General features: G+C 40.0%; 1 protein-coding gene across 1 annotated transcript in view; it reads right to left on the reverse strand.

Annotated features, from left to right (window-relative positions):
- The window catches only part of LOC126424771 (ankyrin-1-like), a 63,312-nt gene that overhangs the window by 10,867 nt on the left and 27,467 nt on the right, over window positions 1-24,978 (reverse strand). The window contains exon 5 of the mRNA XM_050087523.1: window positions 18,224-18,370. Within this exon, the coding sequence (XP_049943480.1) occupies window positions 18,224-18,370 (147 nt within the window). The remainder of the gene's footprint in view (window positions 1-18,223; window positions 18,371-24,978) is intronic.

The following is a 24,978-nucleotide window of genomic DNA, read 5'->3' on the forward strand; positions in this document are numbered from 1 at the left end:
ATTCTGTACCATTTCAGGCATTTTACGCATACTGCCAACTTTAAACGTGTGTTTTCGCCAACATGCTGATGATAAACTGAAGTCATCACCAACTATAAGTGTATGAATAGGGTACCTACTTGAAATGACACTCAAGTTTTCTTTGAACTGTCCAGCAACTGTATCATTTGAGTTGGGGTTCAGTAAAAGGAACCAGTTATCAGTTTATTCCAGTTGTCAAGTTTAGCCTCTACCCATACTACGTTACAGGGAGTATGTACTTCAATTACACTACAAGACTGCAATAAATGCTCCACATCTATCTGTACTTAATCCACCCTTTCAGAAACAGTTACCTCCTTTGAAAAATTTCAGTTGAATTTATTTCCAGCTTAAGTCAGCTTTCCGTACCTATAACCATTGGAGCTTCAGCACTTTCTATTAGCGCATGTAGCTCTGGTTGTTTTCCAACACAGCTACGACGATTTATAACTACAGTAACGATTGTTGCTAGCTCTACTTTCTTGTGTTTTCCCTGCATCATTTTAGACTGACGCCCTTCCTGTTTCCCAAGACCCTCTAATAAGAAAATAGACCCAGTCTCCACTACCTGTGCAGTGGCTTCCCTGTGTTTAGCAGACCCCTGACCTGTTAAGCAGAATCCCGAAAACCTATCACACAACGGCATAATTGAGAATTTTTCTTTGCCACTTCACGTGTCCACAACGTCACCAGCGAGCATCATTATGCGATCTCTTCAGTACATGTACATTTTCAATGTAGTCGTACCATGAGCATTTGTGTAAGTACAATAACAGGCAAGTATTGTGCACATCCAAAGTCTTCACCTACTAACTAAAATTAAGGTTTGGCCTCTGGATCTCTTTGGGAATCACATAATTTAAATACTTTCTGTAGGAGTGAGCTGAATCAGACTAATTAGCTACACTGTTGAACCAAAACGCTATGACCACATGCTTAATACACTACTGACCATTAAAATTGCTACACCACGAAGATGACGTGCTACAGACGCAAAATTTAACCAACAGGAAGAAGATGCTGTGATATGCAAATGATTAGCTTTTCAGAGCATTCACACAAGGTTGGCACCATTGGTGACACCTACGATGTGCTGACATGAGGAAAGTTTCCAACCGATTTCTCATACACAAACAGCAGTTGACCGTGATAAAGGTAAAATTGTAGCCTATCGCGATTGCGGTTTATCGTATCGCAACATTGCTGCTCACGTTGGTCGAGATCCAATGACTGTTAGCAGAATATGGAACCGGTGGGTTCAGGAGGGTAATATGGAATGCCGTGCTGGATTCCAATGACGTCATATCACTAGCAGTCGAGATGACAGGCATCTTATCTGCATGGCTGTAACGGATCATGCAGCCACGTCTCAATCCCTGAGTCAACAGATGGGGACGTTTGCAAGACAACAACCATCTGCACACGAACAGTTCGACGTGGTTTGCAGCAGCATGGACTATCAGCTTGGAGACTGTGGCTGCAGTTACCCTTGACACTGCATCACAGACAGGAGTTCCTACGATGGTGTACTCAACGACGAACCTGGGTGGGAAAACATCATTTTTTCAGATGAATCCAGGTTTTGTTTACAGCATCATGATGGCCGCATCCGTGTTTGGCGACATCACGGTGAACGCTCATCGGAAGCATGTATTCGTCATCACCATAATGGCATATCACCCGGCGTGATGGTATGGGGTGCCATTGGTTACATGTCTCGGTCACCTCTTGTTCGCACTGACAACACTTTGAACAGTGGACGTTACATTTCAGATGTGTTACGATCCATGGCCTTCATTCGATCCCTGTGAAACCCTACATTTCAGCAGGATAATGCACGACTGCATGTTGCAGGTCCTGTATGGGCCTTTCTGGATACAGAAAATATTCGACTGCTGCCCTGACCAGGACATTCTCCAGATTACTCACAAAACGTCTGGTCAATGGTGGCCGAGCAACTGGCTCGTCACAATACGCCGGTCACTACTCTTGATGAACCGTGGTATCGTGTTGAAGTTGCATGGGCAGCTGTACCTGTACACACCATCCAACCTCTGTTTGATTCAATACCCAGGCGTATCAAGGCCGTTATTGTGGCCAGAGGTGGTTGTTCTGGGTACTCATTTCTCAGGATCTATGCACCCAAATTATGTGAAAATGTAATCACATGTCAGTTCTAGTATAATATATTTGTCCAATGAATACCTGTTTATCATCTGCATTTCTTCTTGGTGTAGCAATTTTAATGGCCAGTAGCGTAGCTTCTTTGTCTGCCTTTGGAATGAAATACATCACTGTTGCTGCGTATCAGGGATTAGACAGTTTGTTGGTTGGTTTGTGGAGGTATGTGGCTTTAGATGTCTACGCACAGGTCATGTAATTCGCATAAGTAATTGGCTGCTGATCTGCATATGCAGTGATGGCACCCTACAGCGACCCAGATGGGTTCTGTAGGATTTAAATCAGGCGAATTTGGTCGCCAATTCATCAACAAGAGTTCACTATAATGCTCCTCAAACCACTGTATCACGGTTCGGACCCTGAGACACAGAAAATTATAATGCTCAAAAATGACATCGCCGTTGGGGATGTAGGTAATTCGCAGCTGTCAGCATATCTTCGATTACTACCACAAGTCCCATGAAAGTGCAGGAGAATGTCTCCCATGACATGAAGCTGCTCCCACCAGCCTGTGTCAGTGGTGCGCCGCATGTTTCAAACTGCCCTTCACCTCGACGACAGCGTTTGTAGAGAAGGCCATCGACCCAGTGTAACAAAAATGTGATTCACCTAAAGAACGGGCATGTTTCCACTGATCGATGGTCAGATCCCGATGGTCCCACTGCATTTGTAATTGGTGATATCATTGGGTCAACATGTGAGCACACAGCGGTGTTGTGCTGTGGATCTCCATATTCAACAAAGTACGATAAAAGGTGTGCTCTGAAACACTTGTGCATGCACCAGAGATGCCACAGATTACCATCTATCCTGCTATACAGAGCTGACAAGCCTTTAAACCCCGCATTCTGTGAAGAGTCGTGGATGTCCAACCATTTAGCACCTAGCAGTAGTTTCACTGTCTTTATACCTCTTTCTGTAAGTGACCACAACAGTAGCACATGAACATTCGACCACCTTCGCCATTTTCGAGATTCCCGTTTACATACTCTGCATAATAATAATCTGCCCTTTGTAAGACTCGCTTCTCTCAGTAGATTTCCCTATTTGCAACTGATGTCTTTGGTAGTGTGATCCCCTGTTCTGCTTACACTCTTTTGTTACTGTGTCACATGTCCGCAACGCCACCAGTGTCACGGTGGGGAGTGGTCATGATGTTTTGGCTTATCAGTGTGTGTATTATCTATGGAAACTATTTTTTCTGTTTTATGTCATGGAGTGTAAAAAAATATTCACTAGCAACATAGCCTGATGCCATGCCACTATGCGCCTCTCATCTCTTAAAAGTGCAGATGTTTTACAGATTACTTTATCTCTAAAAAAACTGCTTTCCCTTCCACAACAGCTGCATTACATGCTGTGTCGTAACCAAGAATTAAGTTTTTTTTGTTTGCATTTCTTTTAAGAAAATTGTATCTAATTCACTGTGTAGAGATACTCTTAGAGAGCTTGTATTTTTACTTACACTCTTTATATTTAAAGTAGTCGACATTACTGTAGTTTCCCATAGCATTTAACTTTCTTGTAAGATCTTCTAGTAGCTCCTACAACCATCTACTGCCAAAAAAAGAGCAAAGTCTTTACTTTCTTCGCCCTGTACACTGTTATTCTTATTAGTACCATGTCTACATCATCATTCTCAAAATACATATGCTCGCTAACGTGATTTTATTATTTCATTATCAACAAAATTTTTGCACTGTTTCCAGGTATTGACCCCCTTCATTTTATTTTCCACTTTAACATTTTTATTTACTCTTCTGGTTGTTCACTTATTGCTGTTCATAGTTTTTTGATAATGTATTATCTTACCTCGAGTGTTTCCTGTGTTTTTCATTAACACTCTCTGTACCAGGCCTATTTTATGCACCCGTCCCTAGAAACCGGGCAATTTTACCAATATTAAAAAAATTACTGCATCAAATCTACTGTTTGGATTGTGGCAAATTTGGTACCATCTTGAAGCTGCACATTTCTACTTTAATTCTGAGTGAAAGAAACTACTTTACAATGCACAGCTTTAAGGTACAGTTATAGAAATCACTTAGATGTTTTAAGAATTTAGAAAAAGTCATACGAATAAGGGAATACAATTGTGATTTATTTTTAACCAAAATTGTGGCACTACATTACATGTTTCTGATAGTATACAGTATTACATATAAATTTCACACAGAATCATATTGTTTTTTAGTGTGGAAAATTTTAAAGCAAGGTTCCAGGCAGAGTGCAACGCCACACTGTTCACATTCGTATCGTGTCTCTTTGCGAGAAGCCTTGCCACTCTGTTTCTTGCTCCTGGAACTGCACACGTGACACACACGAGCAGCATACTTCTTAGTAGTTGCAGGTATGTGCTGCAAAAAATGTCTCTTTGTTAGCCGACCTACAGTTCCTTCATTTCTTGGAATGAATTCAAGTGTGTCGTCTTCAACAAGCTGAACTGCAAGCACTGTTATAAAGTCTGTTATTGTAATTTTCTTCCTGTGCACTGCATTGTACAGCCAAAATGCATTTGATACTCCCATAAGCAGCAAATGGAAATATAATTTTCGCCACCATTTCACAGTTCTGTGCTGGAACGGATTGTACTGCAGGCGTTGGTCTCCAATATCCACTCCAATTTTATTGAGGTTGTAATCAAGTACCTGAAGTGGTTTCAATACTACAGACCCATTTCTCTTAGTATGCGTACCAAATGTTGCTTGATGCCTTGTAGACAATGTATACACATCTCTCTTATCTTTCCACTTCATTGCCAATACATTATCTTTACGCCGAAAAGACATTTCGCCCTTTTTCAGCTTAGCAGATACTAAATCTTTAGGCAATCCTTTCCTGGATTTGTTCACAGTACCAACAGCTCCAGTGCCTTTCTCTGCCAGTTGCTGAAATAGCTCTGGACTGGAATAAAATCGATCTAAATACACAGTGTGGCCTTTGTTCAGCAAGCTGCTGTCAGACAACAATCGCAAAATAACCGCAGACGAAGAATTGTCAACAATATGCTTACCAGCATAAACTTCAAAATTTACAACATAGCCACTACTGGCTTCAGCAACAGCATATACTTTCAGTCCATACTTATGAGGCTTATTTTGCATGTAAACACGGAAACTCACACGACCTCGAAATGGGCAAATTCCTTCATCAATTGTCACTTTTTCTGAGGGACGATATGCCTGGATACATCGCTCCTTCAAATTATTATAATATGGCAAAACTTTGTAAAGTGGATGAAATCCATCTTCGCCTGGTTTTTTCTGATTTGAATTGTCAACAAGATGCAAGCATGACAGTATCTGAGTGAAACGCAAACGGCTCATGACATGGGGACAAAAGTTACAACTAAGAACAGGATTAGTGCTCCAATGGTCCGCAATTTTTGGCTTTTTCGAAACACACATGTGGAAAATAATACCCAAGAAACGCCTCATCTCACTTATAGTCACTGGCTTCCACGAACTCAAAACTGAATGGGGCTTCAGATTATTTCCTCTTCTTTTCTTCTGTATTGTCTGTGATGCATACAAATTTGTCTGTCTCTTGAGTTCATTTACGTCACTGTCAGTAAGGAACACTTTACTGCAATCCAGTACAGAACTCGACTCATCAATATCCACTAGTATCTGCCTGGGTGTCGTGTTGACAGGCAGAGGTCGGTAGGTGTCAACTGCAGTCCACTCACTGTCTTTCGGATACGGCACAGCTGCTGGATTTGAAGCAACACCTTCAACATCATTCTCGTCTTCATCTGAAGACAAACTGTCATCAATCTCGTCTTCTAAAAAGAATATCACATTATGTGTAACTACATACATCGTTTACACATGTTCAACAGATATGTGCGTACTGCACAATTACGTGGAAAATTCGGAAATACGTACCTTCAAACACACCATTGCATTCAGAATCGTCTGAATCACTCTCTACATTATCCAGAGTGTCGCTATGATTGATCAAATCCGCAATTTCTGCGTCTGATAAACCGCGCCGAAACATGATGACAAACAACTGAATGATATACAGACTGAGAACGCAAAGATAAGTTTTAACATGAATTACAGCGCTGCCGTGACATCTATGGACGCATTTTGTTAATAAACATCTGAAAAACGTATAGCGCTGGCCAAACCCGTAGAAATAACGTTGCAGTGTTTTGAATGAAATTAAATGTAGCGGCCCGTAAATTTTACGGGCTTGGTGATTTTCGCGCGATCCCAGGCCCGTAAATTTTACGGGCTTGGCGCTTAGAGTGTTAAATCCTTAAACATTAAAACCTAGATTATAGTGAAATTAGATGTAATGATCCATTAGCTTTATAATATGATTATATACAAAATGGAGCAACACAAATAACACCTAATTATTTACATGAACAACTTGGATTTTACTATCAGTTTGAAATTTTTAAAAACTAGTAATGGATTTAAGAACTAAAGTTGCTGATGAAATTAAAGACTATTACATAATAACTAAGGATATATTAGTTGACTATCTGAAGGATGAAAGTAGTATAGAACAAAATAAATGTCAATGACTAATGGTGGAACAACAAGCAAGTTAATCAAATCTAGATTATCTACAAACAACTCTGGGCAGCATCCAGACAATAATTTTTATTATGTGCACACCAAAGAGTGCATCAATTACAAAGTGATTGAAGAAAAATTTTTAATCTGGTTTTACGTGCTTCGGGATTGAAGGAGGCAAAGAACTATACAATATGAAATTTCATGACATAAAATATTACATAGATAGTTTTTTAATGACAAAATTCATTACTTTAGAAACATGATAACAGTAATGATGAAACTGAAAATAGGTTATATGACTATATTCTCATACCAGCAGAACATGTTCAGTGTATTATTATCACTCAAGAATGCACTACTACAGCAAACAATAAGATGGTTAATAAGACTGTGGTTGGTGATCTGACTAGAGATGAACTAGACCCCAATTATTTCTGAAATCTACGAAGAATATTCTGATAAAAATAATGTTTTAGAAAAACATTAGAAGAACTTCTAGAATCAAAAGGATATAGAATTAAGGGGGAAAAAGGTGTGGAATCAATATTTTAAAAGAAGTTAACTAATCACAAAATTTGTCTCCAGTCGTAAAAGTAAATTCAACTATTATTTTTTTACAGCACTTATTTTACTAGTGTGTTTCACCTATCTAAAGCAAATGTATGCTAGCTTTCCACCTTTCATCAACGTTTCTTATAGTGGTATCATTATCATTATAAAGCTACAAAATTTTTCTTTGAGATGTGTTGTGGTAACAGTTTTTGCATTGTGTGCTCAGTTTTGTTAATAAAATTACTTAATTCATTGTTTGTTAACTGCATCATAATAATTTGCAGGATCTTTTGTATGTACTAATCTTTTACCTTTAAAATGGATATACCCTGTAGTTTTCTAAAAATTTTAACTAATCCTTTCTGAAATTGTTTGAGTAATTTTCTCATTTTTGATTCAATTGCTTCAAGAATACTACCTAATTCCTTTTTTGATTTTGCTAATTCATTTTTTATTTTTTATTCTAAAGACTTAAATTCTTCAGATTTTATTTTAATTATTTTATTTTCCCGGTATTTTTCGCATTTTATCATATTTCCAAAATTGTTCATTTATCAGACTCAAAATTTCATCTAGCATGTAGTTTAAAACAAATAGACACAAATGACCACACATTAGTTCATTAAAATTTTGTATTTGCTGTCCATTATACAACAACTCACTTGAACCAAGATATTTAAACAATTCTTTGAGAATATTTCCTCCAAATAAATCAAACACAAACTTTTTATCACTGTTCTTAGACCACCATATCCTAAGAGTGCCAAAATTATCAGAAAAATCTAAATTAAATATTCCAGAGTCAAAGTTTTTGGTTTATAAGGTAATTCATCAGTCAATAAAATAATACGAAAATGCTTCATTTTTATTTGTTTCACAACATTTTTTATGCATTATAATACCTATCAATTACTTTATGGATTTTTTTGTTTGATTCCCCTTCTCCATTGCAAGACTGCATCTTTATTGCTCTTCTGATTCTTTATCAACTTTCTTCTTATTTATGACAACATTTTCAACAGCAGCTGCTCCTCCAGCCATTGAGCCAGCAGCAGTCAAAAATGGTAATGCAGGCACCAATGTTTTGTTAGATTTGAACCTTCTTTCTTTTTTGGTAGAAATTCAATAATCTTAGCATGACAGGTATGTCTAGTGTTATGAGCAAATTTTCAGCAATTTTTTGTTCTTTTTTAATATTTTTGAGCGGGTTAAAAAGATTATCATAATATGCACCTGTTCATTATTGAGTTTAATTTTGATTAATTTAGCTTTAGTCTTGCCACTAGATAGCACAGAATAATTATTGCTGATATTATTCATTTATATAGATAAAAAAATTTATGAGGATGAAAATTTTTTTACAATCCTCAGCTACTTTCATCACATCCAGTCCCATTCCCAATTTTTATTTGTTGTTGTTGTTGTGGTCTTCAGTCCTGAGACTGGTTTGATGCAGCTCTCCATGCTACTCTATCCTGTGCAAGCTTTTTCATCTCCCAGTACCTACTGCAACCTACATCCTTCTGAATCTGCTTAGTGTATTCATCTCTTGGTCTCCCTCTACGATTTTTACCCTCCACGCTGCCCTCCAATACTAAATTGGTGATCCCTTGATGCCTCAGAACATGTCCTACCAACCGATCCCTTCTTCTGGTCAAGTTGTGCCACAAACTTCTCTTCTCCCCAATCCTATTCAATACTTCCTCATTAGTTATGTGATCTACCCATCTAATCTTCAGCATTCTTCTGTAGCACCACATTTCGAAAGCTTCTATTCTCTTCTTGTCCAAACTATTTATCGTCCATGTTTCACTTCCATACATGGCTACACTCCATACGAATACTTTCAGAAATGACTTCCTGACACTTAAATCAATACTGGATGTTAACAAATTTCTCTTCTTCAGAAACGCTTTCCTTGCCATTGCCAGCCTACATTTTATATCCTCTCTACTTCGACCATCATCAGTTATTTTGCTCCCCAAATAGCAAAACTCCTTTACTACTTTAAGTGCCTCATTTCCTAATCTAATTCCCTCAGCATCACCCGACTTAATTAGACTACATTCCATTATCCTTGTTTTGCTTTTGTTGATGTTCATCTTATAGCCTCCTTTCAAGACACTGTCCATTCCATTCAACTGCTCTTCCAAGTCCTTTGCTGTCTCTGACAGAATTACAATGTCATCGGCGAACCTCAAAGTTTTTATTTCTTCTCCATGAATTTTAATACCTACCCCGAATTTTTCTTTTGTTTCCTTTACTGCTTGCTCAATATACAGATTGAACAACATCGGGGAGAGGCTACAACCCTGTCTTACTCCCTTCCCAACCACTGCTTCCCTTTCATGTCCCTCGACTCTTATAACTGCCATCTGGTTTCTGTACAAATTGTAAATAGCCTTTCGCTCCCTGTATTTTACCCCTGCCACCTTCAGAATTTGAAAGAGAGTATTCCAGTCAACATTGTCAAAAGCTTTCTCTAAGTCTACAAATGCTAGAAACGTAGGTTTGCCTTTCCTTAATCTTTCTTCTAAGATAAGTCGTAAGGTCAGTATTGCCTCACGTGTTCCAGTGTTTCTACGGAATCCAAACTGATCTTCCCCGAGGTTGGCTTCTACTAGTTTTTCCATTCGTCTGTAAAGAATTCGTGTTAGTATTTTGCAGCTGTGACTTATTAAGCTGATAGTTCGGTAATTTTCACATCTGTCAACACCTGCTTTCTTTGGGATTGGAATTATTATATTCTTCTTGAAGTCTGAGGGTATTTCGCCTGTTTCATACATCTTGCTCAGCAGATGGTAGAGTTTTGTCAGGACTGGCTCTCCCACGGCCGTCAGTAGTTCCAATGGAATATTGTCTACTCCGGGGGCCTTGTTTCGACTCAGGTCTTTCAGTGCTCTGTCAAACTCTTCACGCAGTATCGTATCTCCCATTTCATCTTCATCTACATCCTCTTCCATTTCCATAATATTGTCCTCAAGTACATCGCCCTTGTATAGACCCTCTATATACTCCTTCCACCTTTCTGCTTTCCCTTCTTTGCTTAGAACTGGGTTTCCATCTGAGCTCTTGATTTTCATACAAGTCGTTCTCTTATCTCCAAAGGTCTCTTTAATTTTCCTGTAGGCGGTATCTATCTTACCCCTAGTGAGATAGGCCTCTACATCCTTACATTTGTCCTCTAGCCATCCCTGTTTAGCCATTTTGCACTTCCTGTCGATCTCATTTTTGAGACGTTTGTATTCCTTTTTGCCTGTTTCACTTATTGCATTTTTATATTTTCTCCTTTCATCAATTAAATTGAATATTTCTTCTGTTACCCAAGGATTTCTACTAGCCCTCGTCTTTTTACCTACTTGATCCTCTGCTGCCTTCACTACTTCATCCCTCAAAGCTACCCATTCTTCTTCTACTGTATTTATTTCCCCCATTCCTGTCAATTGCTCCCTTATGCTCTCCCTGAATCTCTGTACAACCTCTGGTTCTTTCAGTTTATCCAGGTCCCATCTCCTTAAATTCCCACCTTTTTGCAGTTTCTTCAGTTTTAATCTACAGGTCATAACCAATAGATTGTGGTCAGAGTCCACATCTGCCCCTGGAAATGTCTTACAATTTAAAACCTGGTTCCTAAATCTCTGCCTTACCATTATATAATCTATCTGATACCTTTTAGTATCTCCAGGGTTCTTCCATGTATACAACCTTCTTTCATGATTCTTAAACCAAGTGTTAGTTATGATTATGTTGTGCTCTGTGCAAAATTCTACCAGGCGGCTTCCTCTTTCATTTCTGTCCCCCAATCCATATTCACCTACTATGTTTCCTTCTCTCCCTTTTCCTACACTCGAATTCCAGTCACCCATGACTATTAAATTTTCGTCTCCCTTCACAATCTGAATAATTTCTTTTATTTCATCATACATTTCTTCAATTTCTTCGTCATCTGCAGAGCTAGTTGGCATATAAACTTGTACTACTGTAGTAGGTGTGGGCTTCGTATCTATCTTGGCCACAATAATGCGTTCACTATGCTGTTTGTAGTAGCTTACCCGCATTCCTATTTTCCTATTCATTATTAAACCTACTCCTGCATTACCCCTATTTGATTTTGTGTTTATAACCCTGTAGTCACCTGACCAGAAGTCTTGTTCCTCCTGCCACCGAACTTCACTAATTCCCACTATATCTAACTTCAACCTATCCATTTCTCTTTTTAAATTTTCTAACCTACCTGCCCGATTAAGGGATCTGACATTCCACGCTCCGATCCGTAGAACGCCAGTTTTCTTTCTCCTGATAACGACATCCTCTTGAGTAGTCCCCGCCCGGAGATCCGAATGGGGGACTATTTTACCTCCGGAATATTTTACCCAAGAGGACGCCATCATCATGTAATCATACAGTAAAGCTGCATGCCCTCGGGAAAAATTACGGCTGTAGTTTCCCCTTGCTTTCAGCCGTTCGCAGTACCAGCACAGCAAGGCCGTTTTGGTTATTGTTACAAGGCCAGATCAGTCAATCATCCAGACTGTTGCCCTTGCAACTACTGAAAAGGCTGCTGCCCCTCTTCAGGAACCACACGTTTGTCTGGCCTCTCAACAGATACCCCTCCGTTGTGGTTGCACCTACGGTACGGCTATCTGTATCGCTGAGGCACGCAAGCCTCCCCACCAACGGCAAGGTCCATGGTTCGCGGGGGGGGGAATTTTTTTTTTTTTATTTACCCTACAATATTGCTCTAACTGCAGTTGCTGCAACTTTTTCACCAAATGAAGCATCAGAAATGTGCATTCGGTCTTTTGCAGCTAACTGAAGTTTCTTATCTGCTTCATGCCTTTTATCTAAATTTTTATTGTCTTAATTTGCAATATTATGTTTTTTGAAACCTTTATATAATGGATTAATTCCTTTATCTCATCTAGCTAACCTTTCATCTAATTTGGTTCCTGGTAGATGGATTTTGAATAATAGTTTATTGATTAATATGTTTACTAATCCTTTACCATGCTTTTCACCTTTTCAAAATGTGATGAGATTGTTGAGAAGCCTGATCAAGTATGGAATATCCTTGGATTGTTAATGATGAAATCACTGAATTTATTCGTTAACTTTTGTGTTACATTCCTACATTTTCATTATGGTAATTTTTATTTCCTGTTAAATCTACTCCATGAATTACTGCTAATCTATCCATTAATTCTCACACATCTAGATATAATCAACCATTTTTGCTGTAAACTTTTTTTTATCAAACCTTCACTTTCTGTCTCATCTGATTCTGAAGGATCTGAACTTCATTCTAATTGTTTTAATTTTTCAAAATAGGCATCAACAATTTCTTTTCGCCAATTAATATATTTAATACCTTTAGTTGATTTAGTTGATTCTTATCAGAATATAGTGCTCCTGAATGGAACAAAGCACTCCATAATATGATAAATCAGTACTCATACCATCCATAGTAATCTATTTTTAGTTAAAAGGTTCATCATTTCATCTGTAGGGTCATAGACCTTTTCACCAGTTGTTAATTTATCTTATCTGAATTCAACTGGCAAAGCACCAACATATTTAAAATAGCTGATGGCTCTAAATGCAAAAACTTTATCTTCACAATAGTTGATAGTTCAACAATGTCATGCTTATAATTATTTTTTAATGTTTCGTTCTTTATCTTTTATTTTTTTAACATCCTGTTCTTTTTCCCCTCTTCATACTTATTCAATGCATCCTGAATTTCAGATTCACTTAATGTATAATCACATTGTTTAATTGGTGGTATACCATTAAATTCTTCCAAATATCTGATAAGGAACCATTTTTTCTTCAGCTTGCCTGGTTCTTTCAATAGGAGCCATACATTATCACCTAAACCTTCAATTTCTAGTTTTACTTGTTCGATTTCATCAGTAACTTGTTGATCTTCTTTTCTATATTTCTCATATTCAGGTGAAAACCTGGGACACAGCGTGTATCAAAAACTGACACACGTGAACCAATACACACACAAACTATGAAGTCACTGCCCAAGCCAGAAAAAAGGTATGATTAATACACTTGTAACATGAGCAAGTCAAATATGTGAGCCGCAACACCTCAGACACGAAATGAAACACCTGGAAAGAGGGCGACAGACAGAATCAGCCGTATATTGCACAAACACGGCGTGAAGCCTATTCAAAAGCCGACAAAGAAGATTGAAGAGTGTCTTAGATTGGAAAAATGAGAAAAGGGACCCACTTGCAAATTCGGGAATATACCACATACCATACACATGTGGAGAAGTTTATGTTGGAATGATTGGACGATCAATCAACACCAGGATCACAGAATATAAAGAACTTTGCAGGTTGGAGCAGGTGGAGAAATCAGCCGTGGCAAAGTACACGTTGTGTGAGACCAAACACATAGTAAAATTCGCCATAAAATTGGCATAGTAAAATTCTGGCTGTAGAGAAGAGCTATCACACCCGCTCGTTCAGAGAAGTTATAGAAATTCACAAACATGAGAACAGCTTCAAAAAAAAAAGAAGAAAGCCCCAAGGTAAGCGAATCCTGAACTCCCATGTTGCAGAGAATGAACATTGCAAGTAGCAAGAGGAGAACCACAGCAATGGAGGGTGAAGCTTTGACAATGCCAGACACTCATGAAATGTCAGAAAAATTATCAGACAAACTTTGGTTGAAGAACCCTACACAGAAGCCAACAGGCAGTTTATATAACATTGCTCAGTATACATATTCCAACACTAGATTTGGTGATAAAATTTGTGTCGAGCTCAATAACAATTTAAAAATCATTTTGCCAAACAGTTATTATAAATTAATTATTGGTTGGGATCTTAGACTTTATGAAGATGTTAATATTAAGTGCAGTACAAGAAAACAAAAATAAACTTAAAAATAACAATAGTAAATTCCATGAATTGTAATTTTTAGTGTGAATCCAAGTGGTGCTAAATTCCATTAAAATTTTTATCTAATCTTTCTTACTTTACATGAAGAGAAAAATATATTGATTGCTAAAGATTTTTATGCTTTATTCTATGTGATATTTCAGGCAATGTGAAGCCATGATCTGAAAATGATTCAAAAATATAAAAAAAAACATAAGTAAAATAAATAAAGAAAATAAAATGAAAACTATGATATATATTATACCTAAAATTGGTCATTTTTCTGCTCATTTACTTATTTATTTTTCTTAGAATTGAGGTGAATGAGTCGAAAGAAAGTAGTCTCATGGAAAAGCCCTCAAGTGCAGTCAATGTGCCTAGTTTTTACTAATAATATCAGCGTAAGGGTCCTGTTTCATCCATAATTATCAGACATGGTTGGTGAACATCTATTATATACCTATGCTGCATGAGGCATTTAAATATGTATTTGATCTGAGGGCCATACAGAGCAGAGGCTGACCATCCTAGGTAATAAAGCCTGACATTCCTGAATCAGTGTACAATACAGGAGGAAATATGTTTTCTTAAGTCCAGTGAAACATATCTTATTCTATTATCTATGATAAAATACTTGTTTCCCTCCCATACTCTCCTTGAATAGTTACAGAGCCTCTCATGTTATACAACAGCATGTTGTATTCTCCTCTGATTAATTCTAAAAGCATGTAAAATCATCTTACTATTGCTAGTTCTGGGCCCATATAAGTATTATTCAGGTACCGATTGGATTGTCTTTTACTTTAACATTAACTGCAATGGCAACTAAGTCATCTTTTGACTGTACCAATTCACTGTTGCATAACAGTATTTTTTCATAAAATCAAAGTCAAGTATTGACATCTGCTACCATTGGTCACTGATTTCTAAAAAGAAAGGTGGACTGTACAAAGGATTTGCACGGAAACTGCTCCATGATGAATAAAAAATACCCGGCACAGCTACGAAACTCTGTGAGCTACAGGTGCTTCTTTACAACTGGTGAGACGTGTGCTGCTGCTGACGTCTACATTCAGCCACACCAGCAACTAGACTGCCTGGATATCGAGATTATCGTAAACAGCCACCTTAATCGCTAGGGTGTCTACAGGCCTCACTCTTACATTTTCTGAGGCTGACTTTTCATGAATGATTTCCAAGTGCTGCTGCCAGAAAGTCTCGCATGCATCTCTAGTAGTAAGGTGAGCCACGTATCTCCACTGATACTGTTCCTCCAGAGGTGCTATTCTCAAACACCTTGTGGGACATCTCGGTCTAGTGTTTTGAATACAAATGTGGCATTGTAAGGGATAAGTGAAGCTTGAGCCAGGTGTGAATGTATGCTGAGGGGGCCTAGTCGTCAAGGCGACTGCTTGTGATAAGCAAGAAATCTGCAAATGAGTTCCTATATGGCACAAATTTTCAGTGGTCACAGCATATAGAAGTGCCTGAGAAAGTGATTTAAAAAAGAATATACAAAATTCATACATTTAAACACATACACTTCCCAACATGACATATCCTTATTGCACTATTGCATATAATTTTATATATATTTCCCTTCTCATTATACCTTCAAAATTTCTTTCTGAATACTTCCAGAGACATATTAAAGTTTTGTGTTAACATAACATCAAAGTTTTATGTAGCTGCAACGCATCAAAATTCCTTTCCAAATCCAGTCCTTCCGGAATTAATTTGGACAGAAGGAAACCATCATTGAGTCAGAAATCACATTCAACACACAAATACGTTAACTATCTTCCGGGATGAATCTAATTCTGTTGCATTTTTCCCAATTAACTACATTGAGTGACTCATTTGTGTTCTGAACTAACTATATGTCACACTGCAAACCCATGAATGCAGAGGATCACTTTGATCCTTGCCTCCTTGAGCATTACAATTTATAAAAGAAATAACTACGTATTCATGATATCTGTAGCTCACCTATATAAAAAATACAATAAAGTGACATTTGGCCATTACACTCAGTTAACATAACCATATGTTGTATTGTGCATGTGGTTAACGTACAGAGTGTACATAATGTCTGGGAAAACTTTCAATTATTTATTGCACAAGAACTAAGCATTTTACAGATGTCATACATACTGCATTTTGAAGATATACTCTGAAAGTTTTTTTACAAACATTCGATATGCGGACCATGAGTGACTGGCAGATGTCAATATGGTAATTGAAATCTTGCCATACCCATCCCAGCATGGCATTGTTGATGTGGCAGTTGCTTCCCATATTCTCTTCTGGAGCTCTGCCACATCACGTGGTAGATGCGGTACATACACCAGATCTTTAATGTATCCCCACAGAAAAAAGCCACACAGAGTGAGATCTGGTGATCGGGTAGGACATTTTATGAATCAACTGCCCCCTTACAGAATGAGATTTTCACTCTGCAGCGAAGTGTGCGCTGATATGAAACTTCCTAGCAGATTAAAACTGTGTGCCGGACCGAGACTCGAACTCGGGACCTTTGCCTTTCGCGGGCAAGTGCTCTACCAACTGAGTTACCCAAGCACGACTCACGCCCCGTCCTCACAGCTTTACTTCTGCCAGTACCTTGCCTCCCACCTTCCAAACTTTACACAAGCTCTCCTGGTAGAGCACTTGCCCACGAAAGGCAAAGGTCCCGAGTTCGAGTCTCAGTCTGGCACACAGTTTTAATCTGCCAGGAAGTTTCATATCAGTACACACTCCGCTGCAGAGTGAAAATCTCATTCTGGAAACATCCCCCAGGCTGTGACTAAGCCATGTCCCCGCAATATCCTTTCTTCCAGGAGTGCTAGTTCTGCAAGGTTCGCAGGAGAGCTTCTGTAAAGTTTGGAAGGTAGGAGATGAGGTACTGGCAGAAGTAAAGCTGTGAGGTTGGGGCATGAGTCGTGCTTGGATGGGTCAGTTGGTAGAGCACTCGCCCATGAAAGGCAAAGGTCCCGCGTTCGAGTCTCGGTCCGGCACACAGTTTTAACTGTCCCCTTCTTTAGCACGGCCGATCCATTGATGTGGCAGCACAGTGTTCATGTACCCACGAACTTCACGATGAAAATGGGGTGGAGCCTCATCCTGCTGAAAGATGAATGGAGACTCTGATTGCATTTGAGGCATCAGCAACTACTGATACATGTCCAAGTAGGAATATCCAGTGACACTGCTCTTGGCGAAGAAGAATGGCCCGTACAGTTTTTGAAGTGACAAGGCACAAAAAACATTTACCTTTGAGGAGTCACACTCAAATTCAATGCATTTGTGTGGATGCTTTGTACCCCAGATTCGACAATTATGCCTGTTCACTTTCCCATTAGTGTGAAAAGTGGCTTCATCGCTAAAAAATTAAGCATTCAAGGATGGCATTCCCATACTCATTCAATTGTTGCAACTGCGAACAAGACTCAAAACGTTTGTCTTTGTCATCGTCATTGAGCTTCTGCGTTAGCGCCAATTTGAATTGTTTCATAGACAGCTTCTGTCGCAGGACGCCCCACACTGTCATTGGAGGCATTTTGAGTTCACAGGATGCATGATGCACGGATTTCTTTGGACTCCTTATGAATGTCTGTCATACGCGCTCCACATTCACTTCACTCATACTGGGACATCCGCTTCTCTTTGCCGGACACAAGCAACCTGTCGTAACGACTTTGTTGTGCCAGTGGTAAATGGCCTTCCTTGTTGGTTGCTTCTTACCATACTTGGTTCTAAACATCCGTTGAACAGCTGTAGCACTCTCGTTTTTGTCAAACTCCAACACACAGGAAGCTCGCTCTGCACCTGAACTCGCCATGTTTGCTACTAGCGCTGACTATCCCAAATAATCAAACTACGCTGAGGCGCCAAACATGAAAAAAACCTTCAAGGTTTGTTTTCAAAATGACATATGTATGATACCTGCACAATGTTTGGTTCTTGTGCAATAAATAATTGAAAGTGTTCCCGCACTTTACGTACACACTGTATACATGCAGTGAAGGAACTCACCACAGGAGGCAGAGAGCGGTGACATTAGGTGGTGATGCGCAGCAGGGAGTCGCAGGCGTGGCAGCTGTGCTAGGTGTCTGGTCCTCATCGCTTTGCTCACTGTGGGGCTGAGTGGTGGGTGTGCTGTTGCTGTTGCTGTCCGGTGAGCTGCAGAGAGAGAGATACTGCTTGAGAAAATGTAGTCACACAGAGGACAGTGGGCAGCTTACAACGGGCAACCCGCCTGAGGGATTGTTCACACACAACTAACAGAACGGACACTGCCAATGAAAATAGCAGGTCTGCTGATATCTAATCTGTTTACACACAGCATGTATTAAATTCCCCAGACCAATAGCTTAACATATCACACAAGAATTTGTACAAATAGAAGCACAAACAAAAGATCCATACAAGGGTCAATGCTTATATTGGAGTGAAAAGACATTCATTGGACATCACAGTTTCAATACATAAATCACGCAAGAAGGAGAATAGTAACAACCCTTTAATGTATGTAATGTGGTACTATGACCATCAGATGTTGTTAGTAGCTGATGTGTTATGAACAGGTTTGTAGGAGGCACATATAGGAAACATGAGTGCTAGAAATCTCTTTGTGTTACATCGTGCCTGGTGCATCTAAGAATGACATCTAAATAAATGCAAAATATGAGGAACTGGGAGACAAATATATGAACTAAACCAGTGATGTGTTGTTGTGGAAAGTCGACAGCATGTGCAATGTCTCTTCCTGACACTATTGTTGGCCCAGAAAATGCCCAGCGATGATCGCGTGCAGTGAGAGCACAAGACAATTGGCACCAGTTCTGCACTGGGACCAGGATGACAACACTGTCAATCAACACACGACCCAGGATTAGCCTTGACCTATGGACACGTGACGAACAGCCCGGCGGATGCGTGGTAGCCAGCACTGGGCAAGGCAGATGTAGCAACACAAAAGAAAGTGACCTCAGTGTCTGTGCGCAGCATGAGATACATGAAGGCAACCCACTGTTCCATTGGCAGAGCACTGGCGACAGCCGAGACGTCATTTCCGTCTTTCCCCTCACTAGTCGACTAGTCGCTGTCCCCCCCCCCCATGAACCATGGACCTTGCCATTGGTGGGGAAGCTTGCGTGCCTCAGCGATACAGATGGCCGTACTGTAGGTACAACCACAACGGAGAGGTATCTGTTGAGAGGCCAGATAAATGTGTGGTTCCTGAAGAGGGGCAGCAGCCTTTTCAGTAGTTGCAGGGGCAACAGTCTGGATGATACCTGATCTGGCCTTGTAACACTAACCAAAACGGCCTTGCTGTGCTGGTACTGCGAACTACTGAAAGCAAGGGGAAACTACAGCCATAATTTTTCCTGAGGGCATGCAGCTTTACTGTATGGTTAAATGATGATGGCATCCTCTTGGGTAAAATATTCCAGAGGTAAAATAGACCCCCATTCGGATCTCCGGGTGGGGGGCTACTCAAGAGGACGTTGTTATCAGGAGAAAGAAAACTGCCTTTCTACGGCTCAGAGCATAGAATGTCAGATCCCTTAATCGGGCAGGTAGGTTAGAAAATTTTAAAAAGGAAAATGGATAGGTTGAAGTTAGATATAGTGGAAATTAGTGAAGTTCGGTGGCAGAAGGAACAAGACTTCTGGTCAGGTGAATACAAGGTTATAAATACAAAATCAAATAGGGGTATTGCAGGAGTAGGCTGAATAATGAATTAAAAAAAATAGGAGTGCGGGTAAGCTACTACAAACAACATAGTGAATGCATTATTGTGGTCAAGATAGACACGAAGCCCATGCCTACTACAGTAGTACAAGTTTATATGCCAACTAGCTCTGCAGATGACGAAGACATTGATGAAATGTATGATGAGATAAAAGAAATTATTCAGGTAGTGAAGGGAGATGAAAATTTAATAGTCATGGGTGACTGGAATTCGAGAGTAGGAAAAGGGACAGAAGGAAACACAGTAGGTGAATATTGATTGGGGGTAAGAAATGAAAGAGGAAGCCCCCTGGTAGAATTTTGCACAGAGCACAACATAATCATAACTAGCACTTGGTTTAAGAATCATGAAAGAAGGTTGTATACATGGAAGAACCCTGGAGATACTAAAAGGTATCAGATAGATTATATAATGGTAAGACAGAGATTTAGGAACCAGGTTTTAAATTGTAAGACATTTCCAGGGGCAGATGTGGACTCTGACCACAATCGATTGGTTATGAACTGTAGATTAAAACTGAAAAAACTGCAAAAAGGTGGGAATTTAAGGAGATGGGACCTGGATAAATTGACTAAACCAGAGGTTGTACAGAGTTTCAGGGAGAACATAAGGGAACAATTGACAGGAATGAGGGAAAGAAATACAGTAGAAGAAGAATGGGTAGCTGTGAGGGATGAAGTAGTGAAGGCAACAGAGGATCAAGTAGGAGAAAGGACGAGGGCTAGTATAAATCCTTGGGTAACAGAAGAAATATTGAATTTAATTGATCAAAGGAGAAAATGTAAAAATGCAGTAAATAAATCAGGCAAAAAGGAATACAAGCGTCTCAAAAATGAGATCGACAGGAAGTGCAAAATGGCTAAGCAGGGATGGCTAGAGGACAAATGTAAGGATGTAGAGGCTTATCTCACTAGATAGATACTGCCTACAGGAAAATTAAAGAGACCTTTGGAGAAAAGAGAACCACTTATATGAATATCAAGAGCCCAGATGGAAACCCAGTTCTAAGCAAAGAAGGGAAATCAGAAAGGTGGGAGAAGTATATAGAGGGTCTATACAAGGGCGATGTACTTGAGGACAATATTATGGAAATGGAAGAGGATGTAGATGAAAATGATATGGGAGATATGATACTGCGTGAAGAGTTTGACACAGCGCTAAAAGACCTGAGTCGAAACAAGGCCCCGGGAGTAGACAACATTCCATTAGAACTGTTGACGGCCTTGGGAGAGCCAGTCCTGACAAAACTCTACCATCTGGTGAGCAAGATGTATGAGACAGGTCAAATACCCTCAGACGTCAAGAAGAATATAATAATTCCAATCCCAAAGAAAGCACGTGTTGACAGATGTGAAAATTACCGAACTATCAGTTTAATAAGTCACAGCTGCAAAATAGTAACATGAATTCTTTACAGACTAATGGAAAAACTGGTAGAAGCCGACCTTGGGGAAGATCAGTTTGGATACCGTAGAAATATTGGAACATGTGAGGAAATACTGACCTTACGACTTATCTTAGAAGAAAGATTAAGAAAAGGCAAACCTACATTTCCAGCATTTGTAGACTTAGAGAAAGCTTTTGACAATGTTGACTGGAATACTCTCTTTCAAATTCTAAAGGTGGCAGGGGTAAAATACAGGGAGCAAAAGGCTATTTACAATTTGTACAGAAACCAGATGGCAGTTATAAGAGTCGAGGGACATGAAAGGGAAGCAGTGGTTGGGAAGGGAGTGAGACAGGGTTGTAGCCTATCCCCGATGTTATTCAATCTGTATATTGAGCAAGCAGTAAAGGAAACAAAAGAAAAATTCAGAACAGGTATTAAAATCCATGGATAAGAAATAAAAACTTTGAGGTTCACCAATGACATTGTAATTCTGTCAGAGACAGAAAAGGACTTGGAAGAGCAGTTGAACGGAATGGACAGTGTCTTGAAAGGAGGATATAAGATGAACATCAACAAAAGCAAATCGAGGATAATGGAATGTACTCAAATTAAATTGGGTGATGCTGAGGGAATTGGATTAGGAAATGACACACTTAAAGTAGTAAAGGAGTTTTGTTATTTGGGGAGCAAAATAACTGATGATGGTCGAAGTAGAGAGGATATAAAATGTAAACTGGCAATGGTAAGGAAAGCGTTTCTGAAGAAGGGAAATTTGTTAACATCGAGTATAGATTTAAGTGTCAGGAAGTCATTTCTGGAAGTATTTGTATGGAGTGTAGCCATGTATGGAAGTGAAACATGGACGATAAGTAGTTTGGACAAGAAGAGAATAAAAGCTTTCAAAATGTGGTGCTACAGAAGAATGCTGAAGATTAGATGGGTAGATCACATAACTAATGAGGAGGTATTGAATAGAATTGGGGAGAAGAGGAGTTTGTGGCACAGAACATGTCCTACCAGTTGGTAGGACATGTTCTGAGGCATCAAGAGATCACAAATTTAGCATTGGAGGGCAGCGTTGAGGGTAAAAATCGTAGAGGGAGACCAAGATATGAATACACTACGCAGATTCAGAAGGATGTAGGTTGCAGTAAGTACTGGGAGATGAAGAAGCTTGCACAGGATAGAGTATCATGGAGAGCTGCATCAAACCAGTCTTCACAGAGTGCTGCAGAGTGCATTCACATATTATACAGCTGTTACGGCATCTTCCATGACCACCAGAGGCGTACGTCGGGCCCACATAATGCCATCCAAAACAGCAGGGAACCTCCACCTTGCTGCACTCGCTGGACAGTGTGTCTAAGGCGTTCAGCCTGACTGGGTTGAACTCGTATCTGATGATTGCCTGGTTGAAGGCATATCCGACACTCATCAGAGTAGAGAACGTGATACTAATCTCGAGGAGTCCACTCATCATGTTGTTGGGCCCATCTGTACCACGCTACATGGTGTCACGGTTGCAAAGTGGACCTCGCCATGGACGTCAGGAGTGAAGTTGCGCATAATGCAGCCTATTGCGCACAATTTAAGTCACAACACGACATCCTGTGGCTGCACGAAAAGCATTATTCAACCTGGTGGCGTTGCTGTCAGGGTTCCTCCGAGCCATAATCCATAGGTAGCGGTCATCCACTGCAGTAGTAGCCCTCGGGTGGCTTGAGCGAGGCATGTCATCGACAGTTGCTGTCTCTTGGTATGTCCTCCATGACCGAACAACATCGCTTTGGTTCACTTCAAGATGCTTGTTGAGAGCCCTTCCTGGGACAAAGTAACAATGTGAATTCGATTGAACTGTGGTATTGACCGTCCAGGCATGGTTGAACTACAGACAACACGAGCCATGTACCTCCTTCCTGGTGGAGTGACTGGAACTGATCAGCTGTCAGATCCCCTATATCTAATAGGCGCTGCTCATACACACTTGTTTACATCTTTGGGTGGGTTTATTGACATCTCTGAACAGTCAAAGAGACTGTGTCTGTGATACAATACCCACAATCAACGTCTATCTTCAGGAGTTCTGGGAACTGGGGTGATGCAAAATTTTTTTTGATGTGTGTATATGTATTTACAGGGTGCACTCAGCCTCGTGATGCCAATTGAGGAGCTCCTCGACCGAATAGTAGCAGCTCCGGTCAAAGAAAACCATCGTAACAACTGGGAGAGCGGTGTGCTGACCACACGCCCCTCCTATCCGCATCCTCAGCTGAGGATGACACAGCGGTCGGATAGTGCCGATGGGCCACTTGTGGCCTGATGACGGTGTGCTTTTTTTATATGTATTTACCCTTGACGATTGATCAGAGGTTACCACTCCACTAAAATTGGTTTCATTATTATATCTAGTGTAACCACATTCTTCAGTTTACCATCAGAAAATTTCCTGAGGAATGGAGGATAATGGAAGGATGGATATGTTTGGATGGGCGCATGGCAGTATGGACTGAAGTGCCAGTGTGAAAATAGTTTGAGACAAGTGTCGAAACAGGACACTAGAAAGAGTATAAAACACCACAAGAACTAAAAGGAACAAAATATACAGAACTATGTGTGTACTCAAACAGAAGCATGAAACAAAGTATTACGCTAATATTTAAACATTAACAAATCAAGAAGAAATTGGTAGGAGTTAAAATAATATGGTAGAAGGACCTGGCTGGCTGACCACCACAATAAAAAAGGAGGAGCCAGCCACTCCACAACACACAAGGATCCGACACATCACTAAACTTTAAAACCTTAGTCACACTTGTCGTATCATCAGCTAAAATAGAGGCTCAGATCCCCATCGACAATTGCTTTCGCCCTTGCATCACGGTGTAAAATGCTCTCTGTTAAAATATGGTGTACAGAGATTTGCACACCAAAAGCATCGAAAAACAGGGGTTCCTCTCACCATAGTAAAATGCCATGTGTAAGAGGGCAGTGCCCCTATTCAAAGACGTATGAGGGGTCACTTTATCCCACCCGAGTAACTTGCAGCAGGAACAGCGCAGTCAGGTAGTTGACTTCACCAGTTACAGCTTACTGGCTATCACCACCAGCCATTCCTCACCCCACAACTTTATGCACTCCCCGTGTAGTGCAGAAATAACAGCCTGCAGGGGAATAGGACACTGTGCCACATCCCGTCCTCTGCAGGCCTCCTCGGCAGCCCGATCGGCCTGTTCATTTCCCCGTGTCTCTACACGCTCTTGCACCCAACAGAATGACACCAGCTTTCTCTGCCATTGCAGCAAGTATCAGCTGGACCAACTTCTCAGCTGGGTTCTTTAACAAGTGTAAGGGAATCTAGGCAGATGAGAAATGTTTCGCCCTGAATATGTCGCATCTGCTCCAGAGCCTTCGGGATCATCTGGGGCTCCACTGAGAAAACGGTATACTAATAACGAAGGCGAATTCTGATTACATAGTCAGGGAACACTACAGAGCAGCTGAGGGGATTCCCTTGTTTGGAGCGATGAGTGTACGCTACTGTAAAATGGTGATGTATATCTAAAATGTTAAAAAACAGAGATTGAAATGTAAGATTGGGTGTACTTTCTTTCTCAACATTGGTCAAGTTTAAAATAAGTCTGA

This window comes from Schistocerca serialis, chromosome 10, assembly GCF_023864345.2.
Source record: "Schistocerca serialis cubense isolate TAMUIC-IGC-003099 chromosome 10, iqSchSeri2.2, whole genome shotgun sequence".
Taxonomy (NCBI): domain Eukaryota; kingdom Metazoa; phylum Arthropoda; class Insecta; order Orthoptera; family Acrididae; genus Schistocerca; species Schistocerca serialis.